The sequence below is a fragment of the Melopsittacus undulatus genome, chromosome 2, assembly GCF_012275295.1.
Source record: "Melopsittacus undulatus isolate bMelUnd1 chromosome 2, bMelUnd1.mat.Z, whole genome shotgun sequence".
Taxonomy (NCBI): domain Eukaryota; kingdom Metazoa; phylum Chordata; class Aves; order Psittaciformes; family Psittaculidae; genus Melopsittacus; species Melopsittacus undulatus.
In genome coordinates, this window is record NC_047528.1 from 3,843,475 (window position 1) to 3,858,056 (window position 14,582).

The following is a 14,582-nucleotide window of genomic DNA, read 5'->3' on the forward strand; positions in this document are numbered from 1 at the left end:
CCTTGTTATATGTACTAACATGCTTGCTTACTCTATTTTCATCATGCAAGAAGAGCACCATGCATCCCGTGAGTAACTCTGTCTTTCAAACCAAGTCATCAATTCAGTGGAAAGGTCTGGGTTAGAAATGGAAGTTTACAAATCACCTCAGCTGTGGTTTTAGCTGCGAGGCACAATAACCTGAATGTTACAAGCAGCTCAGTGAGGAAAAAGGTCTTGGAATGATGCTCAAGTTTGTCTCAAATAACCTCGCAGTGCCAAAGAAACTTTGCACTAGATGGATTTATAAAAGCTGTATAAAGAAAGCTTATAAATCATCTGTACAGGAACCTGCAGGTTAACAAAGGGAAAGTGGATTCTGTTTGTGTGTAGAAGTAAGCAGTTTCCCAAATCCATCCCTGCAATCCCCAAACCTCTGGATAAACTCAGAGCAATGACTCAGTTGTGAACTATGCTACAAAATCACTAGAAATACACTGCTTTTCCCTTTATGGTGGTCTTGTAAAGGAACTCATAGAGTATGGAACTGAAGATGTTAACATGGGGAAGGGAAAAACATGATGCTAAACTTATCCTCCTATCAATGCCGGATAGTTTCCCTCCCTACACTGCAAAAGTTGTGATCAGCCCACTTTTAGCCCCAGGCAAATAGGCCTTGTCTTTTGCTTATCCAATTTTACAAGCTTTCTAACATCTAACCTGAATGATGAGAGTCAAAAAGCTTTTCTTTTTATATCCTTTGTACCACTTTATTCACATTGCCCCATCCTTGGAAGTCACTCTCTTAAAATACTCACAAACAGTTAACCTGATTTGCTTTGCACATGATAGTAAGTCCCTAGTGAAAATGCAGTTTATGTGATTTTTCTATTGTACCCACCCTCCTAACAGGTGCTTTTCTGGTCACTTTGCTCAAAATTAATCTCATTTCATTGCCTATACTGAGCTGCCCTGGATTTTTGGCCTAGTTCCACCCCAGCTGTGCAAGGTAAAGAAGTTGTTACTGCTGTAGTCTCTTGTTTGTGAGCACAAAAGCCAAAAGACTGATGTTCCATAGGTTCTGAGTATTTAACATATTGCAGCATTTCTCAGTGTGGCCTCTAAAAACTAATTGCATTTGGAAGAAAAGGGTCCTGAATGGTTTTTCTTTAGCCTTCATTTCAGAAGCCTGACGTAGGTTTTGAGCAAGACGAAAGAAGGTCAAAGTTCCAAACCTACACAAAACTGCCCATAAGCATCTATCTTCTTGGTAGGTGCTTGTGTTATTAAATACTTCTACCCTGCAGAAGTACCACCTACTATTTACTTGATAGGGGACAGTGCTACAGTCTTATATGAACCTCATGTGACACTCATCATCCTCCAGCTGAGCCTAGAAAAGCACAGCCTTTGAATTCCAAAGGGAAATGAGACCTGAAGGATTGCCACCTCCTCTTTCTTGTTTACAGCCACCTAAGGAATATTTAGTCATCTTCTAAAGAGCAAACCAGACCCTTTGGTGGCTACTGGGATTCATCAAGAACTAACACCAGAACAAGCAGTTATATGTAGACCATCAATTACATTCATAGCAGCATAATGAACAATAGCAAGCCTAGGTGGCTTTAATGGGGTTATTTATTATATTACTCTACGCTCAGCAATGGAAGTAGAATTATTTATGTAGTTGAGCTCTGGCATTTCTGCTTCCAGTCATGCCCTACATGTGCTTTACTGGAACACATTTGTAGCACTTCTATAGCAGATCAAAGCCTGAATGTTTCACAGAGTTTAAAGCAAACAAAACCCAGCAGTAAGTCACCGCTGACGTTACCGATTGAGCAATCATGTCCAGTCCAGTTGGGATCACAGCTGCAGAGTCCAGTATCCGGGAGGAAGGTCCCATGGCCGGAGCATTGGTCCAGACACGTGGCTCTTGGGGTCTCACAGTTTGTTCCTCCCCAGCCCACTGAACAGTGACACTCTCCTCGAACGCACACGCCTCGTCCTGAGCAGGTAGGATCCATGCAGTCCACTATATGGGAGAAGAAAGAGGATGCAGATAGGGAAAGCAAATGGGAATTACATGAGAAAGAGCCACTAGACTGCCATATACACAAAGCTATTTATATGGTCTTAAAGTCCTTTCAACCCTAACTATTCTATGATTCTATATAGTATCTCAAGGCTCCAACCAGAAAGCAAAGCCCCATTGTGCACAAAGCAGATGCTTCATGCGAGAATCATAGGACAGTTTGGGCTGCAATGGGTCTTCAAAGGTCATTTAGTCCAACCTCCCTGCAAGAAGCAGGGACATCTTTAAGTAGATCAAGAAGGCAGTGTCCCAAAAAGGCAGTGAGACCTAAAACAGTGTCATGGAAAGCAGAGAAAAGTTCAATTATTCAACTCTTTTATCCAGGCCTAAATAAATGATCTTCCTGGTAAGAACAGCCTAATATCAATTAAGAATAGAATAAGAGTAATATTCTTCTGCACACGTATCGTGCCTCCATTTATTCTATTAGAATAACCTAAATTGCTATTCCTAATGAATTCAAAGCTGAGCTCTAGTTTTCCGAGAGAGAATTTTACACAAAGATTCAGCAGAAGTTAATGTCCTTATTCAGCAAAAGACATGCTGAAATTGAAGAGTGTGCTGAAATCTATACAGGTTTCACAGACACTTACATAAATTTCACATTAAATAGCTCCTTTGAGAGCTTTCTGGAGTAAGAATTAAACAAAAATCATATATTTTTAGTGCTGCTGGTTTGATTTTTGACTTATTGATAATATTCTTTAATTTTCTGGTGGATTTCCCCACTCAAAGAGGCACTTTCCTAACCAAGACCTGAGACCCTTCAGTTACAGGGTATAGCAATGTGCAGCAGAAGACTGGATGTAGTGCTGCCTGCTTCCTGAGCTATGTGTTTTGTAGACAACTATCAGACAACTCTGCCCATGGGGGGAATTCCACCCAGCAATCAAAACCTATGACACCCAAATAAAGAACTGGAGGAGTCAATCTTCTCCTTGTATATAAAAGCTCATAGAACAGCCTGAAGAAATTCTTCCCACCTCTTGTAAGGGTGTGTGGCAGCGCCCTGGGGATCAGTGACAAGTATGGGGGTAAGCAGCAAAGTGAATGCTGTCCAGCTCTAATAGAGAAGAGCAGAGCACACCACCACACACCCAGCAGGTCTGTGGTCTGTTTCTTCCCCTCTTATAAAAGCTAATCAGAATCCCAATGACCTGCTTAAGATCCAGAAACGCTAAAAGGAAACACAAGAGCTGCTCAGATAATTCCCTGGCTTCTTGAACCCTTCTCAAGCTGACAAGTAATGGCTCACCTATCACAATCCCAAGGCATGCGAGAGCGTTTGGGGTTTTGTTTGATTCCTGGAGCCCTGCTCACAGCTGAAGATTGCAAGAGGCTGGAAAGGATGAGTCTATAAATCTCCTGAGCTGGGAGCTCGGGTGCCAATTTTAGCATGAGACCCTTGAAGCCCTGGCCCTGTTCTTTCTCAGCAGTAATAAGTATGAAAAGGACTAAGAGATGGACCAGCAGCAGCCCTGTATACCTTCTCCACAGATGGTTTGAACATAGGGAACAAAGATCACAGGCTAACTGACAAGAGGCTACCTCCAGGCAATTAATCATCCCCTCTGAAGGTCAATTGGGAAAAAAGGTGAGTTTTACAGGGGCTCCATTGCAGGAGGCAGACAATCTGCTATCTCAGCTCGAACACAGGCGATTATAAGAGGGGAATGTGCATGTCAGAACCCCCCATTTATCATAATCCCAAGGCCATTTTTCATGTTGAAATGAGCCCTTTCAGAAAATGTCACACACAATGGTTACTTTAATCTCAGCCTCACTAGCTGTATCTCTTTAGGCTTTCTGCACCATCAGAAGGGCCCTGGGACAGGATTACAGGCTTCTGCTTTCTTCTTAATCAATTGCTTAGTGGATTTGGAGTACAATGGTATATTTTAGGGAGTTCTGCTTGACGAATTTAGCTGCTCAGCTCTGTGAGGAGCAGGAAAACAGAGCTCACAAAATCTGGTACAGGTGGGAACAGAAAAGAGTTTTGCATATATCTCTATGTTGCTGCTTGGAAAATGGCCCACATGGTCTAATTCCTGCTTGGAAAATGCCCCATTTATAGTTCAGCCTTGTGCAGAATCTTTGCCAGGGAAGATAAATCATGCAGCAAGCAAGGTTAGTGCCTCTTCTATGCTTTCCCCCCAATATGCTTCATGCTTCATTGGTCACACAAGTTATTAGGGCTTATTCGGTACCTAAAGAGCAACTTCTCATTTTTCACTGCTTAAATTTGCTCCTTTCCCTTTAATGTCTCGCTGGCTTAGCCCATGCCTTATAAAATATGGGCCAATAAACTAAGGAAGGAGGCAAAAGAAAAGCTCATGTAAAATTGTTGGCTGACGTTTTATAAACATTGCTGAACTTCTATAGAGGGGGGGGGGAGAAAGAAAAGACAGAAGAAACCCTGGAATGAAACCCCCATTATAAACACGGCCTAAGCAGTGAAGCTACAAGAACTGAGAAATAATAAACCCTAAGCAATTCCAGATGGTTCTTCTTAGAGGAGAAATTAAAAAGTAAAAGCAATTTAAAAAAGAGTATAAATCACTTTTTTTTTCTTTTTTACTAGATCTGAAGATATTCATATATAAATGTCCTCAAGATTTCCCACATGGCGTATTTCATCCCCCCTCCCCTTCACAACACAATACAAATGATGCTTTGAGTTTGAAAACCAAACACATACATGGAAAAATACAAAAGTGATCATCAGAAAAATCATGTTCTCTTTGTTCTTCATTGGTTTTCAAGTTTTTACCTAGTGGGACTGACACTGTCCCCTCCAACATGAAATAACTGAGCAATGTCTGGCTTTTCTGCTTGAAATGGGAGCAGGGGAATAAAAGGCTCTGGGAGAATCTTACTCTGATTTACACACATTAAACACCTCTGGCTGGAGGCAAAATCAGATCGTTTCATTTCTGTTTAGCCAGTAAAGATAGGATCTAGTAAATAGGGAGATGCTTTAAAGATCCTTCAGTAGTCACCACCTTTGGGTTTCACATGCTTCATTGAATTGTGCTTTCTTAAACCAAAGTGAAGCTTTCTCAAGGGCTGGCTTATTGTTGCAAGAGCTGACACTGTCTTCATCTAACATTTACTGACACTGAAGCTCCGTTACATCGAGATGTCCCACTCCAATACTTTTAACACATCAAAAGGATTGATAGATGAGATGCCATTTGAACATCTGAATCCAATTCAGTCAGTTTTCATTGTCTGTGAAATAAAGCCACTCCAGATAAATGTTTATCTTGTGCACATGAAGAACACCAGAAGTTAATTCAAGCCATTGTGATTCTTATACATGTATCGAGTCTATCTTAAATCTATGGGGTGGTGCAGAGACTTTATGTATGTATCTGTAGAAGCATAATTTAAATATAATTATTTATCAGGTCATCTGCATTGAATTTTAACAACAGTTTTCAAATGTATTGAACATTATTCTTTAAATCAGGCACTTCTGGATGTATTTTTATAACCGTCCAAATGATTTGTGCACTCACAAAAAGCCACTTTTTCATTTAGCAATAAGAAGCAGTCACAGACTGGAGAAGATAAAGGTTTATGGTGGCAGGTGACTCCCTACACAAAAAAAGATTGAAGATAAGTGCTAAAAGGCGCTGTATTTCTGAGCCATAAATCTAAATGTAAATGAAAAATGTTTGGGGGCTAATGTGTGAAAAAAGCAATGGAAAAGCCATTAAAATAATATCTGATTTTGAAGCAGAATTTAATTCAAGTCCTGAGCATTTCTAAGCTTTTCAAACTGACAAGAATCAGAGACTTTCTCTCACACACCACCATTTTGGGGATGGAAGCAACTGAAATCACTTGGCATAGCCCAGCAGAGAAGAAAGCACTGTAAAAGTAATTATACGTTTCAATGTGTAAATGGAAACGGTGCTTTAATAAGAACATTTGAACATATGATTAGATGCTCTGGTCTTTCAACTCAATTTGTCTGTCTGAAGCATTTGATGGCTTTTCATCCAATTATTGGACAAATATGATAGCTAATGACAAGTTATGACAACATATCATTTTTAGGTTGCATCCATCTATTGTGGCTCTAAGGTGCCTATTACTGTTCTGTTTAAGCGCCAGTCCTATTCTGAATTGCCTCCATCCATGTAATTACGTAAAGCTAAAGGCTAATTGAATGTGTGGTGCAAATACCTTCTTCACAGCTCTCTCCTTTGTATCCTGGGTTGCAGATACAGGTCCCCATGATGCACGTGCCATGGTTATTGCAGGAGACATCGATGCACTGGTTGGTTGGGACATCGCATTCTGCTCCCTTCCAGCCACTGTGGCACAGGCACCTTCCCTTCATGTACTGCCCGTTTCCACTGCACAGCACAGGGCAGGATGCTGGGGACAGATAATAGACAACACATCAGAACACAGCTGTACAGGGCTGTCACTGCAACAAAGACCACAGGAGTCTAGAATGGGGCTGGACCTAGATGATCTTAAGGTCGTTTCCAACCCTAACTATTCTATGCTAAGCAGTCCTGCAGAGAAGGACTTGGGGGTGCTGGTCGATGAGAAAATGAACATGAGCCGGCTGCAGTGTGTGCTCACAGCCCAGAAAGCAACCGTATCCTGGGCTGCATCCAAAGGAGCGTGACCAGCAGGGAGAAGGAGGTGATCCTGCCCCTCTGCTCTGCTCTCGTGAGACCTCACCTGGAGCATTGTGTGCAGTTCTGGGGTCCTCAGCATAAAAAGGACATGGAACTGTTGGAACATGTCCAGAGGAGACCACGAGGATGAGCAGGGGCTGGAGCAGCTCCTGTATGGAGACAGGCTGAGAAAGTTGGGGCTGTTGAGCCTGGAGAAGAGAAGCTGCGTGGAGACCTCAGAGCAGCTTCCACGGTCTGAAGGGGGCTACAAGGGTGCTGGGGAGGGACTATTCATTAGGGACTGCAGTGATAGGACAAGGGGTGATGGGTTCAAACTGAAACAGGGGAAGTTTAGATTGGATATAAGGAATAAGTTCTTTACTGTGAGGGTGCTGAGGCACTGGAATGGGTTGCCCAAGGAAGTTGTGAATGCTCCATCCATGGCAGTGTTCAAGGCCAGGTTGGATGAAGCCTTGGGTGCCATGGTTTAGTGTGAGGTGTCCCTGCCCATGGCAGGGGGTTGGAACTGGATGATCTTAAGGTCCTTTCCAACCCAAACCATTCTATGATTCTATAATTCTATGATTCATATTCTTCATACACAGTTTTCAGTGGGGTATGTTGCTCTTTTCTTTGCCAAACCCAATTCTTTTATGGGGATGACACCCAGCTGTTGACTGTGGGCTCCTGTAACTGTTTAAACCAACCAAACAATGCTCTTGAATTAGAATGTCTCCTTGTTTTGTGTCTCATCCTTTTTTTCACTAACTGACCTCTTCTGTTCTGACTTTCAATGTACTGGTGTCTTCTTTCAGCAGCACCACTGACCTTAGCTTGCTTATCAGTAACTCTTAGCTCCTGCCAAACTTCCTACTTCCCTTGACACTGCCTCTGCTGAACACAAATCACTCCCCTGTTCTGTTGGAATCCTTAGCATTATGGGTTCCAGTTGCTTTGCTCAGAGTCCAGAATGCCACGTTGAGACTGCTGTTCTGATTTAGCTCTTATCATACCATAAACTACCAAGTTTCTCCACCAAAAGAGCTGTTAAGCACTGGAACAAGCTGCTCAGTTAAGTGGTGGAGTCACCATCCCTGGAGGTAGATAAAAGCACACGTAGACAAGGCATTAGGGACATGGTTTAGTGGTGGACTTCAGGGGTTAACAGTGGGACAAGATGGTCTTACAGGTCTTTTCCAACCTAAGCAATTCCATGATTCTGTGATTCTACTTGAATCTCCATCCCTCTGTTCTGGGTATCACCTCTGCTGGACTCCATTCACCATCCACACACTGCAAAACTGGCCTCTAGTCTTTCCAAGCTCCCTGTCATAGAAGTTCTTCAAATCTCCCCTCTTTGCACCAGTTTGGAAAGGATTTCTACTTGTCCTTGTTTCTGGCAAAGGCGGCTGATTCTCAAGGTCAACCAGATACAGGATTTCTTCCCCGTGATAAAGAGGACAAGAGAAAGCTGACAAGCTCAGGCTGTGGCATGATGGATCCCAGGAATTCAGCATTTTCTGAGCTAAATTTGGAAAATATCAGGCAGAGTGGGATGGGATGACCTGAAGGATACAGAGCAGGCTCCCAGGAAAGGAGAAGACCCCAGTCTCTGTGACCAAAGCTTTGGTAATCAATGCTCTCTAAGCTTCCTTCGTGTCCTTTCTGATGATGCCTTCTCCCTTTTCCATCCTCCACCCTTTTCCATCCTTCACACCTGACACTTTACACTCCTTTTGTCCTCTGCTCTGATTTTTCCAAGGAAGCTGATGATTTCTGTCCCTCAGAAACAAAAGCTGCCCCTATATATAGTTCACTATCCCTTGACACTTCTTGCTTAAGCCCTGCTCCCTTCCATTTCATTTTGCTTCAACTCAGCTACAAGGACATAGATTCATCACAGGCTTCTCTTGTTCACTGCTGCACACCAGCATTAGGTGAGAGCAGCTGAATTTGTCATCTGCCCCTCATAAAGACAATTTGTGGGTGTTTTTATGCAGGACAAATGTGAAAGGAATATTCCAGTCTGGTGTTTGATTCAACTGCATTAGGCATGTGCTGAACGCAATGTACCTCTTTTGCTTGGTTTCTGACTCTGATTATACACAGGAAGAGGTATTAACATGGTTGGGGAACATTCCTCTTCTTTTCCCACCTCTTCAGCTAGCAACTGCATAATGCACATCCAGTGTTGCTTCCATGTGTCCTTATAGTCAAGTTGGTTTGAGTGTAACAGAATTATTGCAACCTCACTAAAACACAAAGCACTGCCAGCTCTGTTAAGCCCATTTGATATGCAGTGAACTATATTTGCCTGACCAAGATAAAAGAGGTTTAGAAGATGAACGAATTTGGCAGCAGTTCTTACTAAAGAGCCCTCTGTTCACTTTAAAGGAAGGACATTGCAGTGTTGCTTTTCAAGTGCATCGTTTGCAGGGAGATACCTACCTATACAACACCAGCCATCAGCTGCTTCAGACACCCTGTGTTTTCTATGTGGTTCACAGCAAACCCACTCTGTAATTTCACTTTTCAGCTTGGCTGATGGAATTTTCCTCCTGTCTCAGATTTCACATGCTCAGTAACGGACCCTGCTCTTTCAAGGCACTGGAAACTGATTGTATGCAGCTCTTTTCAGCAAGGAGAAAGAATAATTGCCTTTAAGCAGTGGGAGAGTGCTGAGAAAGACTGAAATGTTTTCTGACAAGACAGCTGATCACTCAGTACAAGAGCAGATAAATTGCTGGCCATCTGCAATAAGACTGGTGCTCTACAGAGTCCTCTATGGGGAACACCTTCAGCATAACCTGGAAAGCGCTGCTGCAAATGTCAAGGCAATGGCAAGAACAAAACCTCCTTTGTAGCACACCATAATGAATAAAGACAAAAGAGGTGTCTGGAGTTTTTCCACTGCTACTTATGTGACTCTTTCCCATACATAAAGATTTATAAGTATTGTTTGATCATTCAGATTCCAACAAACAAGATCCAAGATGCCAAAGTTATAGTCATTCCCTATTGTGACTAATGGTAGCAGCAACCCAAATGCACACCCCTTTCCTTGTAAAGTTTAGCGAGTAAGATCATTCCATTGTTCAATTTATACAGAACTTTATAACACCATGTCCCATGGAACCATAGAATCAACCAGGTTGGAAAAGACCTTTAAGATCATCGAATCCAACCTTTACCCCAGCACTGCCAAGTCCACCACTAACCTGTGCCACTAAGGGCCTTGAATACAAAGGCCCATGAATACACCCCTATGATTCGTTCTCATTTACTCAGTTTAAAGTAATTGGTTAATAATACATTCATAATTAACCCTTGTTAAAAGCAGAAGGGTTTTTCCTATTCCACAGTCTCCCACTCATTTGGATGGTGAATTATGAGGCTGATTTGAAACAAAGGAACCTGCAGGAAATCTATGATCTAGAAATCTTCACGTGGGCACAGCACTGCTTATTTAAGGATTACTGCTCAGTACAAGGACCAATGTGTTGCTGCAGATGGATACTGCATTACACAGGCCACAGTTGCTGCTCTCTGAGGGATTATAGGTCAAACCCAGCATCTTAGATTCCCCTGAAAACCAACAGGAAGCCAATGCTGGGGCCCTCCTATCTCATGCTCATGGGAAGATGAGCCTTTTAACAAGGCCACTGGGTGGAAATGCATACCCAGATAGCATTTTGACACTCCAGGTATTAATCTGTCTTCCTAAAGGCAGATCTGCACCCAGTTGAGTCTGAACTAAAAGATATAGTAGAATAAAAGGTATTCATATGAGCTGGAATAAGGACTGTAGTGAAATGGGACTTTTGTTACTCACGTGGCTCAACTGAAGTGTGAGAAAGCTGGTTTATAACCCATGAAGGGATGTGAGCCCCTCTGAAAGTGAATTCAGAACAAAAGCTTATATATTCTGACTTACAGCAAAGGAGCTTCTCCTTTACTGACTCTACAGGGAGCCTTGGGGGGAACAAGCCCTGAACTTCTGCCCCTATCTGAAGCTGGGAGGTGTGAGCAGGAATATGCTGTGGGAGATGGGGAGGGGGAAGCCCTGCTTTTGTCTCCAGCTCCAGGGATTTGAAAAGGAGCTTGGGAATGCAAACCGAGTGTAAGGAAATGCAAACCAAGTGTAACCTGAGTCAGCAAGAAGTTTGACAGATCAGCTCTCAGGGATGCAGACTGCCACATCCATCTTCCTGGGCTGTGAACTCTGAAACACCTCTGGGGTTTTAGCCTGGACCAAAGCAGTTCAGCACAGAGCTCCCCTCCTGGCTGTGGGGTTTGCAGCCCTCCTTATCTCTGTCTTTTGGCTGGGCTACAGTGATTGACCCATGCTTGGCTGGAGGGGGAGAGGACATGGGGTTGGATGGAGTTTAGCTCTCCCTCCTGGGAAGGAGCCAGTCTGCCTTCCAAAGAAGTGATGGGCTGGGGTGAAGGCCTGACCTGTAGACTCAGCAAAGCTCCTTGTGTGGGCATTAGCTTTTTACACTCCCTCCCTCCCCACATTTATAAATCTGCATTTAGTTTCTGTGACTGTTGGAGCCAAAACCCAAAAGGCCTCAACAAAAAGGTTGACGCGTTCTGGTATTTCCCACATGCAGCGTTTTGATTTCTTGGTCTGAAACATGTTCTCACTCTTAGTACTTCAGTTTGGTTTTTAAATGTTTAAATAACCTAAAAGGCTTCAGGTCACACAGAAATCCTTCCAAAAACATTTATTAAAAGTACTTATCACTTGAGCAGAAAAATGTTTTATATTGTTTTCTGGGGTAAGTCTCCTTCCCAGTTGTCCCAATGTTTTCACTTTTGGCCACAGTATCCAGCTTTTCCTGCCATTACTAAACTCCAAGCCCTATTTTACCCCTGCCCCACACCCCCTCCCCTAACCAGGCTGTCAGTGATCATTCAGAGCTGGGGCAGATTTGCAAGGCCTGCAGCAATGAAAAAGGCACTTGATTTTTGTAGTCATAGAATCACAGCATGGTTTGGGTTAGAAGGGACCTCAAAGCTCATCCAGTTCCAGCTCCCTGCCATGGGCAGGGACACCTTCCACTAGAGGAGGTTGCTTCCAAGCCCCTGTGTCCAGCCTGGCCTTGAACACTGCCAGGGATGGGGCAGGGACAACCCACAACTTCTCAATGTCTGAAAAAGCATCATTATAGGGTTTGCCACACAATGGTCCCATACTCTGCTAAACAAACAGTATCGCTGCATTTATAAGTCATGGGGTTGAAAGTCCCTTACAGAGAGAAGATTCCCAGTATGACTCTTCGCCTGTTGTGTTGTCACTAAGGTCACAGCAAACATGACTAGTAGGAAACCAATCCACAGACCTGACCTGTTTCCATTGTACTGCAGCATCCCCAAACAGGTTGAGATGTACATTGTACAAGCACGAATATAATATACATACGAATTAACCAAAGGGGACAAGGGAAGAGTATAAATTCCTACCTCTGCCACAGTCAGGACCCAGGAAGCCAAGGAAGCAATGGCAAGTCCCGGACACGCAGTCTCCATTCCCGTAGCAGTTACTGGGACAATTATCCACTGATTCTGGAAAAAAAAGAGGAAAATCCAGATAATTCCTTAGGCAAGGGAAAACCTGTGAGCTTGGGTGACAGGACAGCTGAAACTTCAAAGTAATCACTGCAACTTGGGGATGAAAGCATTAGTCTGAGCTTCACCAAAGACACTCAATCATTGACAGCAATGGATGGTTACATCCTAACACATTAGTTAGCAAATCCCATGGTTAAATCACAGCTGCTCAGCACCCACCAGGCTTTGTCCTCGCTCAGTACCTGAAAACTTCCACATGTCTTTTCCTGCTGCTTACTTATCCAGCTTTTTTTCCCTCTTTGCATGGATTGGAGAGCAGCAACACACACCAATCTCACTGCAGAACATGCACCTTTGGTCTGAGCTTGTTGAACTGGCTGAGTGAAAATGGGGCATCTATTTGTGCCAAGCAGAGCTGAGCTATGGTAGCAGTGCTCCCTGGGAAGTTACTGAACACAGATTCCTGGTTCATCCTGTCCTGCTGGAAGGTTATACCTCACCAAATACCTTCTCATTTGTTCTGCAGTGTTATGCACACAGCCATAATGTGCACCTTGGTGGAACAGGGATGGGCCCATTCCATACTTCCGTTTCTAGCTATCATTTGAAATTCCCTGACTTTGGCAAAAACATGGGCTATTCATCTTTCCAGGAAAGCTAGCAGGTAAGCCCAATGTTATTTAGCACTTTTATTGTGAGGATAGTGCAGAATACTGGGGCTAAATTATCTGCCATAAGAGAACACAGGCTGCTACACATCAGCTATCAAAAGGAGCATGAAAATGATTTTACTTTCTTGACTAAACTATGACTGAAGACTGAATAAATGTGAGTAGGGCTTGGAAAAGTGATGGAATACCACGGTTCATCCCACACTATTATTCCATATGTTCTTAGAGGGTGATGTGTATCAGAGTCAAACTGGATTCAGTCGTACAGGAGAGGCACTGGTGGTACATCAGCTGTGGAGTGTGACCCATGTGAATAATGCCTGTGCTTTAGACTCCATGAGTCCTTGTGGTAGCAAAGATTTGTAACTCCCTACTGGCACAAGTGAAGAGAAACAGCTGCAGCAGAGATGTGCAGATTAGTTCCTAATCACAACTGAAAGGAAGCCTGTTTCTGGATGGGTGTTCTCCCAACAACACAGGTTTCGGAAGGACATTTTAAAGGATGTGGTGTAATTTCAGCGTTCCTAAAGGGCAACAGTGGTTTTAAAGACTAAAAACAGTTTCAAGCATTTATGTTTTAAGCCTTGGCACCAGACATCTCATTATCAGAGAGCTTCATGCAGCAAGGAAGCTACAAGGAAATGCTGTCAGCTTTCTAACACTTAAGCTCCCTAGTTAAGCAGAGATTCACTTTACGGTGTATGGAAATCCAATCACAGCATGAAGTCAACACCTGGGGCCTGAGCTGCCACCTTTATTCCAATCAAATCACAGCCATGCTTCCTAGAATAAACAGCAATTCAGGCCTCGTGCATTTATACTGACACTCAGGTATACCAACACAGACTTAATACCAGGTCTCAACACAAACCTATGCTCTAAATGAAAAGTTAATGTTAGTCTGGATGTAGATAAGCTTCAGAACTTTGTAATGGCTTAATTTCACTGCTGAAAACAAAAATTGTTTTGCTTTATGCATTTTTGCCTCTATTCTTTTCTGACAATGCTTATATCCTTCTTGTCTTCAAGAAATATATGCAGAAATGTAGAAGAAGTTACTTATTTACACACATATAAAGACTATGCAGAGTGTGAGTACCGTGAAACAAGATAGTGAAAGGGGCAAGGAGATTCACCAGCTCCTGTTGCTGAAAGGGTCAGTGGTTTCCCTCTAATCCTCTCATCGTAGGCACAACTCTTAAGCTCCCTCTTCTTGTGCTGGTTCTGGCACTTGTCAGACCCTTCAATGAGCTGGTTAAGCTCAAAAGGTGGCAAAAAAGCTTAATCCAGCAAAGAAAAAGCCAACAAGTGAATTGTTTCCTATGGCACAAAAACCAGGAACAGAAAGAGTAGGGCTTATTCAGTATCATAGATGTCACATGAAACCTCACCTTCCCACTGCCACACTGAGCCTGGGTCTGACAGCCTGTAGCAGCATTGCATAAACACAGAATCCAAGAGTAGTATGGGTTGGAAAGGGCCTTAAAGCTCATCCAGTTCCAGCACCCTGCCATGGGCAGGGACAGAGCAGGTTGCTCCAAGTCCTGTCCAACCTGGCCTTTTCCATAAAGGAAGTGTTAAATGAATTTGCTTTTTTCCCTTGTAGACTCTGGAGTTACCGAG

At 43.2% G+C, this 14,582-nt stretch overlaps 1 protein-coding gene across 1 annotated transcript in view; it reads right to left on the reverse strand.

Moving 5' to 3' along the window:
• The window catches only part of TENM4 (teneurin transmembrane protein 4), a 404,484-nt gene that overhangs the window by 142,906 nt on the left and 246,996 nt on the right, over nt 1-14,582 (reverse strand). Inside the window, exons 10-12 of the mRNA XM_034073053.1 lie at nt 12,181-12,282; nt 6,269-6,463; nt 1,814-2,014 (exon numbers count right to left, since the gene is read on the reverse strand). Coding sequence (XP_033928944.1) covers nt 1,814-2,014; nt 6,269-6,463; nt 12,181-12,282 — 498 coding nt within the window. The remainder of the gene's footprint in view (nt 1-1,813; nt 2,015-6,268; nt 6,464-12,180; nt 12,283-14,582) is intronic.